The sequence below is a fragment of the Bombina bombina genome, chromosome 1 (assembly GCF_027579735.1).
Source record: "Bombina bombina isolate aBomBom1 chromosome 1, aBomBom1.pri, whole genome shotgun sequence".
In the NCBI taxonomy this organism is placed as follows: domain Eukaryota; kingdom Metazoa; phylum Chordata; class Amphibia; order Anura; family Bombinatoridae; genus Bombina; species Bombina bombina.
Genome location: NC_069499.1, coordinates 168,518,788 through 168,536,287, shown reverse-complemented (window position 1 = coordinate 168,536,287; position 17,500 = coordinate 168,518,788). Strand labels below are relative to the sequence as shown.

At 39.6% G+C, this 17,500-nt stretch overlaps 1 protein-coding gene across 1 annotated transcript in view; it reads left to right on the top strand.

Moving 5' to 3' along the window:
• LOC128645004 (protein farnesyltransferase subunit beta) overlaps nt 1–17,500 on the top strand; it is a 152,279-nt gene that overhangs the window by 43,088 nt on the left and 91,691 nt on the right. Inside the window, exons 4-6 of the mRNA XM_053697715.1 lie at nt 4,006–4,097; nt 6,117–6,263; nt 9,284–9,367. Coding sequence (XP_053553690.1) covers nt 4,006–4,097; nt 6,117–6,263; nt 9,284–9,367 — 323 coding nt within the window. The remainder of the gene's footprint in view (nt 1–4,005; nt 4,098–6,116; nt 6,264–9,283; nt 9,368–17,500) is intronic.

Below are 17,500 nucleotides of genomic sequence, written 5' to 3'. Positions count from 1 at the left end.
CTCTCTATCATCTCTCTCTCTCTATCATCTCTCTCTCTCTATCATCTCTCTCTCTATCATCTCTCTCTCTCTATCATCTCTCTCTCTATCATCTCTCTCTCTCTATCATCTCTCTCTCTATCATCTCTCTCTCTCTATCATCTCTCTCTCTCTCTCTCGCCTTTCTCTCTCTCGCCTTTCTCTCTCTCTCTCGCCTTTCTCTCTCTCTCTCGCCTTTCTCTATCTCCCCCCTCTGTCTCCCCCTCTCTCTCTATCTTTTGCGCTCTCTTTCCCCCCTCTCTTTTGCGCTCTCTCTTTCTCTTCCCCCTCCCCTCTCTCCCCTCTCTCTTTCTCCCCTCTTGTAACTAATCCTCACGCAGGGTCTGGAGTCAGGTGTCGCTGCTGTTTCAATTGCGGAGGTGCGCGTGCGAGGTGTCTCAGCTGTGCGCTGCGCTTGTAACTGATCCTCACGCTGCTGTTTCAATTGCAAAGGTGCGCATGCGAGGTCGGGTGCATGTGCGAGGTGTCTCAGCTGTGCGCTGCATTTGTAACTGATCCTCACGCTGCTGTTTCAATTGCGGAGGTGCGCGTGCGAGGTCGGGTGCGCGTGCGAGGCCAAGTGTGTGGGTGCGCTGCTGCAAGGAGGTGCGCGTGCGAGGAGGTTAATCTAAGGCCAGGTGTGTTTGTCCGCGCGCAGTCTCTACTGCGCATGACGGCTTCAGACACACTTGGCCTTTTATAATATAGGATAGTAGAATTGCATAACTCTTGCACATGCTCAGTAGGAGTTGGTCCCTCAGAATGTTTAAAAATAGTTTTAAAATTGCATGCTCTGTATGAAAGTTTAATTTTGACTTAAGTGTCCCTTTCCCTTCATAATGTCTGGCAGTAGTCAGCCCAGAGTCAGACATGCTCATGTATGATTGGCTGAGGGGCGGGCAGGGCTCCCGAGGCTTGAAGAGACAAGCCTCCGGTGGGAGCAGTATGGGCCGCAAAAGAGACTGCATTAGCTCTTATTCGCCACTGGGTGGCAGTCTCTAGCGGCCCATACAACACAATACATTCATATTGCGCAATGGAAGGGTAGCTGGCCTCTACTTTCTTGTGCAATATGAATGTAATTACTTAATATTACGTTTTTTTTTTTTAAACATAAAATTAAATACACTACTGAATTTGATGGGGGGGTAGGAGGGGTCACCTTTGATGGAAAAAAAAAATAATTTGGAAAATTATTAATTATATGAATAATTATTATTTCTCACCACTCTCCTATGAGTGCACGTCGAATACATACACACACACATACACACACATACACACACACACACACACACACACACACACACACACACACACACACACACACATATATATATATCTATATATATATATATTGTATGTTGTGTGTGTGTGTGTATGTATGTATATATATATTTATATTACCGTTCACAATACAGTGTTACCCTCCTTGGGGCATATGCCTGGGTGAAAACATGCAATGGATACTCCTGGAAAAACGGATGCACTCTCAGGTCTTTTTAGTGAAGAAAACAAATCTTTAATGTAACGTTTTCAGGGACTTCTTCCCCGTCATCAGCATCTGATGGAACTCATCAGTAGGAGATAGATTTCTGGTTGCTGCATTGGAAAAGCTATTTTCATGGTTAAACCAAAATTCAAATACTGTGTCAAAACAGTATTTTTGAAGCAAAAAAACTGAGAATTTGCATATCTAATTTGCATATGTTACCCACAATTCTCTTGTGCATTGGAAAAATTGCATATTAAGAATTTCTGGGGAAAAGCAAGCGGGGATACTTGCCTAGATGTAAATATTTGCATAGGAAATTAGTACATTGATTTAATTTTGAGACATGGAGGATTTTAATTTCAGTTTTTTATCTCCCCCCATAATTTTAATGAATTTTGGTTTAACCATAAAAATAGCTTTTCCAATGCTGCAACCAGAAATCTATCTCCTACTGATGAGTTCCAAAAAGAACGAAACGGGCTTGTCTAGTGAGTGATTTCTGGTTTGCTGTCATAATCCTGTTTAAAAGGATCACTGTGTCAAAACAGTATTTTTGAAGCAAAAAAACTGAGAATTTGCATATCTTACCCACAATTCTCTTGTGCATTGGAAAAATTGCATATTAAGAATTTCTGGGGAAAAGCAAGCGGGGATACTTGCCTAAATGTACTAATTTCCTATGTGTGTGTGTGTATATGTATGTGTATGTATGTATGTATGTGTATATGTATATATATATATATATATATATATATATATATATATATATATATATATATATATTCATTCTAGAGAGAGAGAGTGTGTGTAGCGATCACAGAAGCTGAAACTTTACCAAATAAGTTAATTGGATATGCACAGTATTGGAAAAATGGGCTTGTGGACCCTTACCAAGCCTTTTTCAGAATACTGTGAATATCCTTTTAACTCATTTGGGAAAAGCTTCATCCTTTGTCATGTATAACAGATTTTTTTTTTTTAAATGGGTGTGTGTTATATTATTTGTTCTTACAGTGGATTTTTTATTTTATTTTTTTAAGTTCTCTGAGGTTGTAATAAATAAATAATATACTGTGTGTGTGTGTATACACTGAGTAAGGGCAACAAACACAGCAACACCGGTTCCATAGACACTGCAGAAAAAAAAATCACAACAAAATTTTCATCGCAGAAAATGAAAATAGTTCTGCCTTTGGGGGAGCAAGTCATTGTTGGACCTTAAGGGGCGGGCTGGAGCATATTTGTTGATTAGTGGAGGGTAGCGTTGGTAAGGGCTTTGTTGATCAGGGTGAGAATTTTGAACTTAATTCTGCTGTGAATGGGGAGCTAGTGAAAGGACTCGGAGAGGGGCAGCAGATACAGAATGGTGGGAAATGTTAATTAGCCTGGCAGAGGCTTTTAGCATGGATTGAAGGGGGGAGAGACAAGAGAGAGTAAGGTCATTTAGTAGGTTATTACAGTAGTCAAGCAATTGGATGTGGGTGATGAACGACAGATTGGAGTGAAGTGTTAATTTATTGGCAGCTGACTTGGGGAGAACGTGGTGCCGCCAACACTGATAGAATAGTCCGAAATTGAGTAGAGCTAGAAAGGTGGATTAGAAGGAGCTCAGTCTGGTTAATATTTAGGTGGTGAGAGGCCATCCAGGAAGAAATGCCAGATAAGCAGTCACTGATGTGAGAAAGGACAGAGGGAGAGAAGCAGAGGTGGTGGCGTAGATCGGAGTATTATCAGCATAGATGTGATACTTGAAGCAATAGCTGTTGATGAGTTTACCCATTGAAGAAGTATTAATAGAGTAGAGGACCCAGGACAGAGCTTTGAGGTACTCTGACAGACAGAGGCATTAAGTTGCCAGCAAATGAGACAGAAAAGGTCTTCGCTCACGCCCCTGATATTGTCCCCATCTCTTTTGTCTGTCTCTACTCTCTCTCATTTTTTTCTTTTCAATATGTTCATATGATGTTACTGGTAAAACAACTCTATCAATCATCGTAACATTTGGCTTGAATATAGATCTTATGTAAATGTATATAAAGACAAGCACACACCATGAAAACTGAAGCATTCCTGGCTCCTAATTTTTTGTTATGGTATTTTAAATTTTGACCAATTTAATGAGCCCTGGTGCCTCAGGCAACACCCTGCAATGGACTGAAGAAGGGGCTTTCAGGTGCAATTGACAGACTGCAATAGGGATTAAAGCAGCATTCAAGGCCTGGACCTTTCCTCCTTTTACTTGCAAGAAAATACTTTGGAAGTTTATTATGTGCTATTACATCCTGGTTCTTTGTGCTCAATGTTCTAAAATATGTATTTTTCATCTTATTATAATATTACTGCATTTTATGTTAATAGTCACATTGTAAACATGTTTGGTGCATTATTTCATCTAGTTACACATTGTATTTTAAGCAATTGCATATATCTATTGATGGATGCTTGGATTGTACACATGTGTATCTCAAAGGCAGTGTATTCTGTTTCTGTAGTGTCTTGATGCCAGCCGTCCCTGGTTATGTTATTGGATTGTGCACAGCATGGCCTTACTAGATGAGCCAATTCCTGAATCTGTGGCATCTGAGTGAGTACATTTCATTAGTTTCTTTCTCTTTTTATTTATTTTTAATACTGAATAGTTGCCATTAGTGTAGATAAGCTTTCTTCATCTTTATGCTGGGAAGTAATATTTTTATTCAGCTGAACAAAGTTACTCTAAAACTTGGTTTAGACCCTGCAAACAGGCATTGGGGAATTGCTGGTCAGCCGGCCAGCAATAGCAGTCACATGACTGTGCCAACTACCAGCTGTGTTCAGTTTAGGACCTGCAGCTCCCAAGCACGACCCTTTCATGAGGGTAAAACACAGAGTTAGAGGGTCAGTAGTGAAAAAGACTTACTCTTAACAAATTGGAGCACATGATTGTGTTTTTTTTTGTTTGTTTTTTTACCGATTCAGAGCGTGCAATTTTAAGTAACTTTCTAATTTACTCTTATTATCAATCTTTCTTAGTTCTCTTACTATCTTTAATTTGAAAAGCAGGAATTTAAGCTTAGGAGCCGGCCTATTTTTGGTTCAGTACCTGGGTAGCGCTTGCTGATTAGTATAGCCAATGTATCCACCAAAGTTGCTTAAAATTGCCTGTTGTGTTTTGTTGTTTTTTTTCTCAGTAGTTTACTATTTTTTTTTTTTTTTTTTTAAATCATTTTAAAGTGACATGGAAGTTATAATCAAACTTTCATGATTTAGATAAAGAATACATTTAAATAAAAACTTTTCAGTTTATTTCTGTTATCAAGTATACTTCTAGGTATTGCTTATTGGAACATTACTTTCCTTAAGAGCATACTGTGGTATGCTTGGAAACATGCATTTGTCAGCGTTGTATATATAATTACAAAAACTGCTGCCATATAGTGCTCTGGATATGCTCTTAAAGGGATATTGTACAGTAGATTTTTCTTTGCATAAATGTTTTGTAGATGATGCATTTATATAGCCCATCTGGGGGTGTTTTTGTAAAAATGTATAGTTTTGCTTATTTTTAAATAACATTGATTTTCAGACTCCTAATCAAGCCCCAACGTTATAGATGTATACAGTCTTCAGACTGCTTCTGAAAGGGGGGGGTTCTGCTCTCAGCCCGTTTCAGTGGGTGTCCTAGGCTAATCTCATCAACAGTGCTAAATTGGGGAGTTTTTAAAAGGTTTTACTCTGGATTTTTATATCGTTATCTGTGCATATTATTTTTTTATAGTAGTGTCTATTACATGCAATTAAATGAAAATTGGTGTATACTGCCTCTTTAAGGAATACATTATACCAATAGAGAAGTACAATTTAATTTAATTGAGAAGTTTTATTTAAAATTGTATGCACTGAATCTTGAGTGTCGCCAAGGAATTTGTATCTAATTTGCTTTGTTCTCTTGGTATCATTTCTTGAAAAGCATACTTAAGGGGCACTAAGTATATTTAATGCACCTCCCTCTTAACATGGGTGCTGCTATTACGGAAACCTAGGTTACACTGCAGGTATCTGAAGGAGACTGGAATATAGTAAAAATTAGATTTCTACATGGTGGCACCCATGACTCGAGGGGGCGGGGAATTACCTCAATACTATGCTTAAAAATGTATTTTGTGTTTAATGTCCCTATACGTAAGCTCAGAAGTATAAATGCACTACTGGGAGCTGGCTACCAATTGGTGACTACACATGCAGTATATATTTCTTGTTATTTGCTCACCCAATTGGTTCAGCTAGCTCCCAGTAGTACATTGCTGCTTCTTCATGAAAAGATACCAAGAAAAAACAAAACAACTTTGATTTTAGAAGACGGTTAGGAACATCATTTATAATTGTATGCTCAATCTGAATCCTAAAAGAACAATTTGGGGTTCCCTTTTCCTTTTGGCTTCCATACCATGCTAATCTCTGAAGCCAGTATTGGTATTTTACTTTCTAAATGTCTTAAAATGAAAAAATTATGTACTTCAATGATTGTTAAATATATCAGCATACACTTTACTGCAGTAAAATATCAGTAAATTGTGATTATTTTGTGGACGTCATTTTATTAGTTGTTATTGTTCTATTGTAGTGTCTGCCAGTTCCTGGGTCGCTGTCAGGCTCGTAATGGTGGCTTTGCAGGAGGACCCGACCAACAACCCCATCTTGCCCCTACATACGCAGCTGTTAATGCTCTTTGTACTATAGGCACGCGAGAAGCCTATGATACAATAAATAGGTAAAGTATGAGCGCAACTTGTTAAGCACAATGTGAGGCTGTAAAAGTTTACAAATTAAGATTGTGTTGCGTTACAGTTTATTTAAGGTAATAGCCAAATGTTCTCTGTAAACGTGACAAATTAGAATATTAACTGCAAAAGGTTTATACGGATTTCTTTTAAAAATGAAAATCTCGACATAAAATAAAAGCAGAAAAAAATAAAAAAAAATAAACTTTAAAACTAATAAAAATAACTACAGTATAAACATTCCAAGAAATGCATAACTGCTTCATAAATTGTCATATAAAGGAATATACAGCCCACTTGTTATAGAGACCTTTAAAGTCAATATTATTTATGCATAGTATAATCGGCAATTAAGCACTGAACTGCAAAATATCTATATACAAAATAAATCTTAAAAAAAAAAAAAAAAAAATCTAAAATGTCTTTGGCCTATTTTCCATTACTGTTGTAAACTGGTAGTAACAACAAATATCCCCATTAACTGCTTAACACTATCCTAAGCGCTGGACTTTAATGCCGTTAGGACGGCATGTAGCAACCTATGTTTGGCATTCTGCAGCCTCTTGCTTTAACATAAAACAATAATTGGACTGGGGGCGTGCCTAGTAGGCAGTCCCCCAGGATCCAATCCCAGTGTTGAAGTCACGTGATCGTGTCAACAAGCATGTGACTTCCTGATTCCTGCCAACGTTTACATCTAAACTTTGTTACGATTGTGGAGTTGTTGCAGCTATGGAACAAGGCCTTTATTATTACATTGTGCAGTTTTTAAAATCAAATGATAAACTTCCCTCTAGTGAGTGTTTATCTTTCTCCCTTGATTATGACCAATTAGTGTTAGCTGCAGTGATGTGCAGTCACTAGAGGCAGGTGAGGCAGTGCTTCACCTCTCATATGGGCAAAAATATATATTTTTTTATTGGCTTTAAAAAAAAAAATTGTAATTTTTTTTCCCCCAGCATTTTTTTTTCTCACAGCTATATGTTGTACAATGGAGAGGCACAAGCAGGTCTGCCCACCATTACACAACATGCTGCGCCATCTACTGGATGCAAGTGGTTAAGATCATTGCATGGCTCATTAACTGCTTATTTGAGGCAGTCCTATTTGGGCTGAACCAATCCAGCGAGAGGCATTAGTAAGTGGAACATAGGGTTGGGGCTGGATGTTAAATCATATAAAACAAAACAAAAACGGAAAAAAACAACTTTAATTTATTTTGTTGCTGTCCTGTGAACCTGCTAGCTTTGCTAAAGTGAAAAAGAGAGTTCTGGTCTTCCCCTCTAAGTGCAGTGGAATGTGCCACTGTCACTTCCTGAATCCTTCCAGAGCAGGAGAGAGGCACAGAGAGCAATGTTTCACCCACATCTTATTAAAGTAAGATTTTACTGTAAGGGATTCTGTTAGTGAAAATAATAATTTAATGAATGTGGTTTAGTGTTTTTTTACTCTTTTACAGCAGGGTCGTTTTTGTATTTTGTTTACTCAAACTTTACACCCACTAACTTAGCAGCTTGCCTCTGTACTTCACACTAAATTATAGACTCATTTTCTTAACTCTCTGTAGCTCTGCTGTTTTATTACTTTAAAATGCAGTGATCCCTCTCCCCCCCCCCCTTGTGTGTGTGTCTCTCACTCTATCTATCCATCTCTCTCCTTATGTGTTGTTCTCCCCCATGGTCTCTTTCTCTCTCTCTCTCTCCCTCCCCCTCTGACTCTCATCCCTTATGTAATGAAAGAATCTATAAGCATAATTTGCAGCATTAAAGTAAAAAGTATGTTTTAAACATATTTTTAATGGGCATGGATTTCTAGATCTCATAATCAGAGCGAGCATTGTGTTATCTGGCAAGAGTTTCTGTTACAATCCTTTTAGACTAAAATCAGATGTTTACAAAGTTGACCAGTTTTCCAAGACACCATTTAAAGGGACATGAAACCCATATGAAACCCATATGCAAATTTAAATAACTTTCCAATTTACATCTAATATCTAATTTTCTTCATTCTTTTGATGTCCTTTGTTGAAAATCATATCTAAATATGCTCAGTAGCTGCTGATTGGTGGCTGCACATAGATACCTCATGTGATTGGCTCACCCATGTGCATTGCTATTTCTTCAACAAAGGATATCTAAAGAATGAAGGCGTATCCTAGCCACTGCCTCATCAGCCTCTGACGTCACTGCACGTCACTGGTTAGCTGTGTGCTTCTCTAAGCAATCGCTGTGCAGTGTGTAACTGTTTGCAGCATTTGTTTTAGATTGCAGAACTGGAGGAACAAGCACATTTTGTAGATGTACACTATATTACAGCAATAACAAGCAAAATAAAGAATGTATATTCTATTTTTTTTAGTTTCATTAATTTATGGGGAATTAATTTGAGTTTCATGTTTCAAAGTAGTATCCGAGAATGAGCGCTCTGTATATAGATTCCCACACAACAATTACTATAACTTGTATGTCCTACATATAAATCCCAACCTCTGCTTTAGGTTGCGCTTACTAGTGTGGTCTGAAAGACAGACATTTTGAAACGGGGTAATTCCCTATACAGCCTTCCCTTCTACCAATGATGTTTTTCACTGTGTACTTGAGTGCATTCCTTTTGGCACATCTGTGTAGTCTAGGGTTAATTCAGAGTTCTTCCATAACCAGTTGGGTCCTTCCAAGTCATAAGGTCCATTTACACCTATAGGATTCCAATGACACAGATTGGCCCTTTTTCAGACCATGCTCAAGATTCTGAAACACAAGGGATTAATAAGGCTGATATTACAGCAAAACAACTTAGAAACATATTTTTGTGTGTGTGTATATAAAGGTACAAAAATGCTAAGTGTCCTAAATAGAAATTGGCTAAAGATTAGCTAAATATATTTTTGAAGTCTTCATGCTTAGTAGACAGTTATTCTACTCCACACAATGTAGTCTAGTTTTTCAAAGATTCTGTCTTCTTTTAGGGCCATCATATTTGTTCACATTTTATTCTGTGCTTATTTTGCCAGAGAAAAGCTGTTGGAGTTTCTGTATTCGTTGAAACAACGAGATGGCTCTTTCATCATGCATCATGGTGGAGAAGTGGATGTCAGGTCAGCTGTCTTGTACCAGTGCATGCTAATTCATGTTTGTGTGTTTTGTTAGCAAATAGCTGCTAAATATATTTTTAATTTTTGTTTTTTATCGAAAAGGTATAATAAAGTGTTACACATGATGGGCTCCTTTTCAGTCAATCAAAATTTCCCTGTGAAGTGCTTTGTGTGCCTTTTTATTGAGTTATCAATTCAAACCTATTGCAGTCCATCTGAAGCCCCCAATAGAAAAGGTGTTAAATAGTTGTTTTTTATTTTATTAATTAAATGTCACATTAATAGATATAATGTATGTATATTTAAGGGCCAGGGATAAATGGGGAATCTCTTCAGTTTTATACAACAGGCCCATCTATGTGCTCACTTTTACTGTCCCTTTTTAATTCTGTAGGCCTCATTAATTGAGGCCTTTGGCATTCTGTTCGGTTATCGAAACAATGGTTTGCTAACATTATATAAAGAGAATGTTAGCTGGTGTAGAGCCTTCATGTCATCTCTTGTTAGACTGATATATATATATATATATATATATATATATATATATATATATATATATATATATATATATATATATATATATATATATATATATATATATATATATATATATATTCCTCCAAATAAATGCACTCGCAAGACTTTTTTATAAGGTGAACAAAACTTGTTTTAATAGAACGTTTTTGGGGAAATGTTACCCTTCATCAGCATATATATTATGTATGTATACAGGGCTCAAAATTTCCATTAGCGAGTGGAAATTTAATGGTTGCTAGTGAAACTTGATTGAGTCTGAAGTTTGGTGGCATGTTGTAAGTAGCAAAGTTGGCACATTGTATTTGCAGAATGTACATTCCGATTGCAGCACTGACAGACATTTTGGACTGTGTACTAAAACTGTTATCTAAAGGAATATTATATATGAAAGTGCAAGGAAATGTTATTCCTCTAGGGCTGTAGGGACCCCATTAGTGCTTAGACTGTTACGTCTAAGAGGGTAAACGGGGCAGAGAGAGAGATTGCAGAGGAAAAGTAAAAGTGGAAAAGAAGGTAGAGTTAAAAAAGAATGGAGGAAGAAGAGTGAAGAGATATGAGAGAGGGGAAAGAAAAAGAGTGTAAAGAGAAGATCTGGCCTGAGAGAGAAGGGAGAGGGGAAAAAGAGAGATTGAAGAGAGGAGCAAATTGAAAAAGATAGTTAATAGCAATATAATTATTATAACACAATGAATCTCCAGGTTTGCTATGACCTTCCATGTCTTATCATTCTCTGCATTCTCTCAGTTCAACAACTTCCTTTTTCTATCCAGATGTTGTCTTCCCAAGAACCTCTGGTTGATTTTTCTAGCTGCTATGAAATAATTTTTTCTCTTGTTAAGTGTATCCAGTCCACGGATCATCCATTACTTGTGGGATATTCTCCTTCCCAACTGGAAGTTGCAAGAGGATCACCCACAGCAGAGCTGCTATATAGCTCCTCCCCTCACTGCCATATCCAGTCATTCTCTTGCAACTCTCAACTAAGATGGAGGTCGTAAGAGGACTTTGGTGTTTTATACTTAGTTTATTTCTTCAATCAAAAGTTTGTTATTTTTAAATGGTACCGGAGTGCACTGTTTATCTCAGGCAGTATTTAGAAGATGAATCTGCCTGCGTTTTCTATGATCTTAGCAGAAGTAACTAAGATCCTTTGCTGCTCTCACATATTCTGAGGAGTGAGGTAACTTCAGAGGGGGAATAGCGTGCAGGTTTTCCTGTAATAAGGTATGTGCAGTTAAAATATTTTTCTAGGGATGGAATTTGCTAGAAAATGCTGCTGATACCGAAGTAATGTAAGTAAAGCCTTAAATGCAGTGATAGCGACTGGTATCAGGCTTATTAATAGAGATACATACTCTTATAAAAGTGTATTTTAAAACGTTTGCTGGCACGTTTAATCGTTTTTTACATATGTTTGGTGATAAAACTTATTGGGGCCTAGTTTTCTTCTGTTAAGTGTGATCAGTCCACGGGTCATCATTACTTCTGGGATATTACTCCTCCCCAACAGGAAGTGCAAGAGGATTCACCCAGCAGAGCTGCATATAGCCCCTCCCCTCTACGTCACTCCCAGTCATTCTCTTGCACCCAACGACTAGATAGGATGTGTGAGAGGACTATGGTGATTATACTTAGTTTTATATCTTCAATCAAAAGTTTGTTATTTTAAAATAGCACCGGAGTGTGTTATTATCTCTCTGGCAGAGTTTGAAGAAGAATCTACCAGAGTTTTTGTTATGATTTTAGCCGGAGTAGTTAAGATCATATTGCTGTTTCTCGGCCATCTGAGGAGAGGTAAACTTCAGTTCAGGGGACAGCGGGCAGATGAATCTGCATAGAGGTATGTAGCAGTTTTTATTTTCTGACAATGGAATTGATGAGAAAATCCTGCCATACCGATATAATGTCATGTATGTATACTTTACACTTCAGTATTCTGGGGAATGGTACTTCACTAGAATTACACTGTAAGAAATACATAAAGCTGTTTAATAACTAGAGATTATGTTTAACGTTTTTGCTGGAATGTAAAATCGTTTTCATTTGCTGAGGTACTGAGTGAATAAATGTTTGGGCACTATTTTTCCACTTGGCAGTTGCTTAATCTGTTTTCTGACAGTTTCTGTTCTCCCTCACTGCTGTGTGTGAGGGGGAGGGGCCGTTTTTTGGCGCTTTTACTACGCATCAAATATTTCAGTCAGCAACTCATTGTATTCCCTGCATGATCCGGTTCATCTCTACAGAGCTCAGGGGTCTTCAAAACTTATTTTGAGGGAGGTAATTTCTCTCAGCAGAGCTGTGAGAATTATAGTTTGACTGAGATAAAAAACGTTTATTCTGTAATTTGTTTCCTGCTTTCAGAATTTGTTATCTTTGCTAATGGGATTAAACCTTTGCTAAAGTTGTGTTGTTTACAAGGATTGAGGTTATAACTGTTTCAATTTATTAATTTTCAACTGTCATAGATCTTCTGTGCTTCTTAAAGGCACAGTACGTTTTAATATTATTCTAATTGAATTGTATTTCCAAGTTGCAAGTTTATTTGCTAGTGTGTTAAACATGTCTGATTCAGAGGATGATACCTGTGTCATTTGTTGCAATGCCAAAGTGGAGCCCAATAGAAATTTATGTACTAACTGTATTGATGCTACTTTAAATAAAAATCAATCTGTACAAATTGAACAAATTTCACCAAACAACGAGGGGAGAGTTATGCCGACTAACTCGCCTCACGTGTCAGTACCTACATCTCCCGCTCAGAGGGAGGTGCGTGATATTGTAGCGCCGAGTACATCTGGGCGGCCATTACAAATCACATTACAGGATATGGCTACTGTTATGACTGAGGTTTTGGCTAAATTACCAGAACTAAGAGGTAAGCGTGATCACTCTGGGGTGAGAACAGAGTGCGCTGATAATATTAGGGCCATGTCAGACACTGGGTCACAGGTGGCAGAACATGAGGACGGAGAACTTCATTCTGTGGGTGACGGTTCTGATCCAAACAGACTGGATTCAGATATTTCAAATTTTAAATTTAAACTGGAAAACCTCTGCGTATTACTAGGGGAGGTGTTAGCGGCTCTGAATGATTGTAACACAGTTGCAATACCAGAGAAAATGTGTAGGTTGGATAAATATTTTGCGGTACCGACGAGTACTGAGGTTTTTCCTATACCTAAGAGACTTACTGAAATTGTTACTAAGGAGTGGGATAGACCCGGTGTGCCGTTCTCACCCCCTCCGATATTTAGAAAAATGTTTCCAATAGACGCCACCACAAGGGACTTATGGCAAACGGTCCCTAAGGTGGAGGGAGCAGTTTCTACCTTAGCTAAGCGTACCACTATCCTGGTGGAGGATAGCTGTGCTTTTTCAGATCCAATGGATAAAAAGTTAGAGGGTTACCTTAAGAAAATGTTTGTTCAACAAGGTTTTATATTGCAACCCCTTGCATGCATTGCGCCGTTCACGGCTGCAGCGGCATTCTGGATTGAGTCTCTGGAAGAGAACATTGGTTCAGTTACTCTGGACGACATTACGGACAGGCTTAGAGTCCTTAAACTAGCTAATTCATTCATTTCGGAGGCCGTAGTACATCTTACTAAACTTACGGCGAAGAATTCAGGATTCGCCATTCAGGCACGCAGGGCGCTGTGGCTAAAATCCTGGTCAGCTGATGTTACTTCTAAGTCTAAATTGCTTAATATACCTTTCAAAGGGCAGACCTTATTCGGGCCCGGGTTGAAAGAGATTATCGCTGACATTACAGGAGGTAAAGGCCATGCCCTGCCTCAGGACAAAGCCAAAGCCAAGACTAGACAGTCTAATTTTCGTTCCTTTCGTAATTTCAAAGCAGGAGCAGCATCAACTTCCTCTGCACCAAAACAGGAAGGAGCTGTTGCTCGCTACAGACAAGGCTGGAAACCTAACCAGTCCTGGAACAAGGGCAAGCAGACTAGGAAACCTGCTGCTGCCCCTAAAACAGCATGAATTGAGGGCCCCCGATCCGGGATCGGATCTAGTGGGGGGCAGACTTTCTCTCTTCACCCAGGCTTGGGCAAGAGATGTTCAGGATCCCTGGGCGCTAGAGATAATATCTCAGGGATACCTTCTGGACTTCAAATACTCTCCTCCAAGAGAGAGATTTCATCTGTCAAGATTGTCAACAATCCAGACAAAGAAAGAGGCGTTTCTACGCTGCGTACAAGAGCTCTTGTTAATGGGAGTAATCCATCCAGTTCCACGATCGGAACAGGGACAGGGGTTTTACTCAAATCTGTTTGTGGTTCCCAAAAGAGAGGGAACTTTCAGACCAATCCTGGACTTAAAGATCCTAAACAAATTCCTAAGAGTTCCATCGTTCAAGATGGAGACTATTCGGACAATTTTACCTATGATCCAAGAGGGTCAGTACATGACCACTGTAGATTTAAAAGATGCTTACCTTCACATACCGATTCACAAAGATCATTATCGGTACCTAAGGTTTGCCTTCCTAGACAGGCATTACCAGTTTGTGGCTCTTCCATTCGGATTGGCTACAGCTCCAAGAATCTTCACAAAGGTTCTGGGTGCTCTTCTGGCGGTACTAAGACTGCGGGGAATCTCGGTAGCTCCATACCTAGACGACATTCTGATACAAGCTTCAAGCTTTCAAACTGCCAAGTCTCATACAGAGTTAGTGCTGGCATTTCTAAGGTCACATGGATGGAAGGTGAACGAAAAGAAAAGTTCACTCGTTCCACTCACAAGAGTTCCCTTCCTGGGGACTCTTATAGATTCTGTAGAAATGAAGATTTACCTGACAGAGGACAGGCTAACAAGACTTCAAAGTGCTTGCTGCACCCTTCATTCCATTCATCACCCGTCAGTGGCTCAATGCATGGAGGTAATCGGCTTAATGGTAGCGGCAATGGACATAGTACCCTTTGCACGCTTACACCTCAGACCACTGCAACTGTGCATGCTAAGTCAGTGGAATGGGGATTATTCAGACTTATCCCCTTCTCTGAATCTGGATCAAGAGACCAGAAATTCTCTTCTATGGTGGCTTTCTCGGCCACATCTGTCCAGGGGGATGCCATTCAGCAGACCAGACTGGACAATTGTAACAACAGACGCCAGCCTTCTAGGTTGGGGTGCCGTCTGGAATTCTCTGAAGGCTCAGGGACAATGGAGTCAGGAGGAGAGTCTCCTGCCAATAAACATTCTGGAATTGAGAGCAGTTCTCAATGCCCTCCTGGCTTGGCCCCAGTTGACAACTCGGGGGTTCATCAGGTTTCAGTCGGACAACATCACGACTGTAGCTTACATCAACCATCAGGGAGGGACAAGAAGCTCCCTAGCTATGATGGAAGTATCAAAGATAATTCGCTGGGCAGAGTCTCACTCTTGCCACCTGTCAGCAATCCACATCCCGGGAGTGGAGAACTGGGAGGCGGATTTCTTAAGTCGTCAGACTTTTCATCCGGGGGAGTGGGAACTTCATCCGGAGGTCTTTGCCCAAATACTTCGACGTTGGGGCAAACCAGAGATAGATCTCATGGCGTCTCGACAGAACGCCAAGCTTCCTCGTTACGGGTCCAGATCCAGGGATCCAGGAGCAGTCCTGATAGATGCTCTGACAGCACCTTGGGACTTCAGGATGGCTTACGTGTTTCCACCCTTCCCGTTGCTTCCTCGATTGATTGCCAGAATCAAACAAGAGAGAGCATCAGTGATTCTAATAGCACCTGCGTGGCCACGCAGGACTTGGTATGCAGATCTGGTGGACATGTCATCCTGTCCACCTTGGTCTCTACCTCTGAAACAGGACCTTCTGATTCAGGGTCCCTTCAAACATCAAAATCTAACTTCTCTGAAGCTGACTGCTTGGAAATTGAACGCTTGATTTTATCAAGACGTGGGTTTTCTGAGTCAGTTATTGATACCTTAATACAGGCTAGGAAACCTGTTACCAGAAAGATTTACCATAAGATATGGCGTAAATACCTATATTGGTGTGAATCCAAAGGTTACTCTTGGAGTAAGGTTAGGATTCCTAGGATATTGTCTTTTCTACAAGAAGGTTTAGAAAAGGGTTTATCTGCTAGTTCTTTAAAGGGACAGATCTCAGCTCTGTCCATTCTGTTACACAAACGTCTGTCAGAAGTTCCTGACGTCCAGGCTTTTTGTCAGGCTTTGGCCAGGATTAAGCCTGTGTTTAAAACTGTTGCTCCACCATGGAGTTTAAACCTTGTTCTTAATGTTTTACAGGGCGTTCCGTTTGAACCCCTTCATTCCATTGATATAAAGTTGTTATCTTGGAAAGTTCTATTTTTAATGGCTATTTCCTCGGCTCGAAGAGTCTCTGAATTATCAGCCTTACATTGTGATTCTCCTTATTTGATTTTTCATTCGGATAAGGTAGTCCTGCGTACTAAACCTGGGTTCTTACCTAAGGTAGTTACTAACAGGAATATCAATCAAGAGATTGTTGTTCCTTCTTTATGCCCAAATCCTTCTTCAAAGAAGGAACGTCTACTGCACAACCTGGATGTAGTCCGTGCTCTAAAATTTTACTTACAGGCAACTAAGGAATTTCGACAAACATCTTCTCTGTTTGTCATTTACTCTGGGCAGAGGAGAGGTCAAAAAGCTTCCGCTACCTCTCTTTCTTTTTGGCTTCGTAGCATAATTCGTTTAGCTTATGAGACTGCTGGACAGCAGCCTCCTGAAAGAATTACAGCTCATTCTACTAGAGCTGTGGCTTCCACTTGGGCCTTCAAGAATGAGGCCTCTGTTGAACAGATTTGCAAGGCTGCAACTTGGTCTTCGCTTCATACTTTTTCCAAATTTTACAAATTTGACACTTTTGCTTCATCGGAGGCTATTTTTGGGAGAAAGGTTCTTCAGGCAGTGGTTCCTTCTGTATAAAGAGCCTGCCTATCCCTCCCGTCATCCGTGTACTTTTGCTTTGGTATTGGTATCCCAGAAGTAATGATGACCCGTGGACTGATCACACTTAACAGAAGAAAACATAATTTATGCTTACCTGATAAATTCCTTTCTTCTGTAGTGTGATCAGTCCACGGCCCGCCCTGTTTTTAAGGCAGGTAAATATTTTTTAATTTATACTCCAGTCACCACTTCACCCTTGGCTTTTCCTTTCTCGTTGGTCCTTGGTCGAATGACTGGGAGTGACGTAGAGGGGAGGGGCTATATGCAGCTCTGCTGGGTGAATCCTCTTGCACTTCCTGTTGGGGAGGAGTAATATCCCAGAAGTAATGATGACCCGTGGACTGATCACACTACAGAAGAAAGGAATTTATCAGGTAAGCATAAATTGTTTTTTCCACATGGCTGGCTTGAATTTTGCCTAGAAACAGTTCCCTGTGGCTTCCCACTGTTGTAATATGAGTGGGAGGGGCCTATATTCGCGTTACAGACACAGACATCCAGCTTCTTCCTGCATGATCCAGGACTTCTCTGAAGGGCTCAAAAGGCTTCAAAAGTCGTATTGAGGGAGGTAAAAAGCCACAGTAGAGCTGTGGCAGTTGTTGTGACTGTTTAAAAAACGTTTTTGTCATTTGTTATTCCGTTTTTGGTATTAAGGGG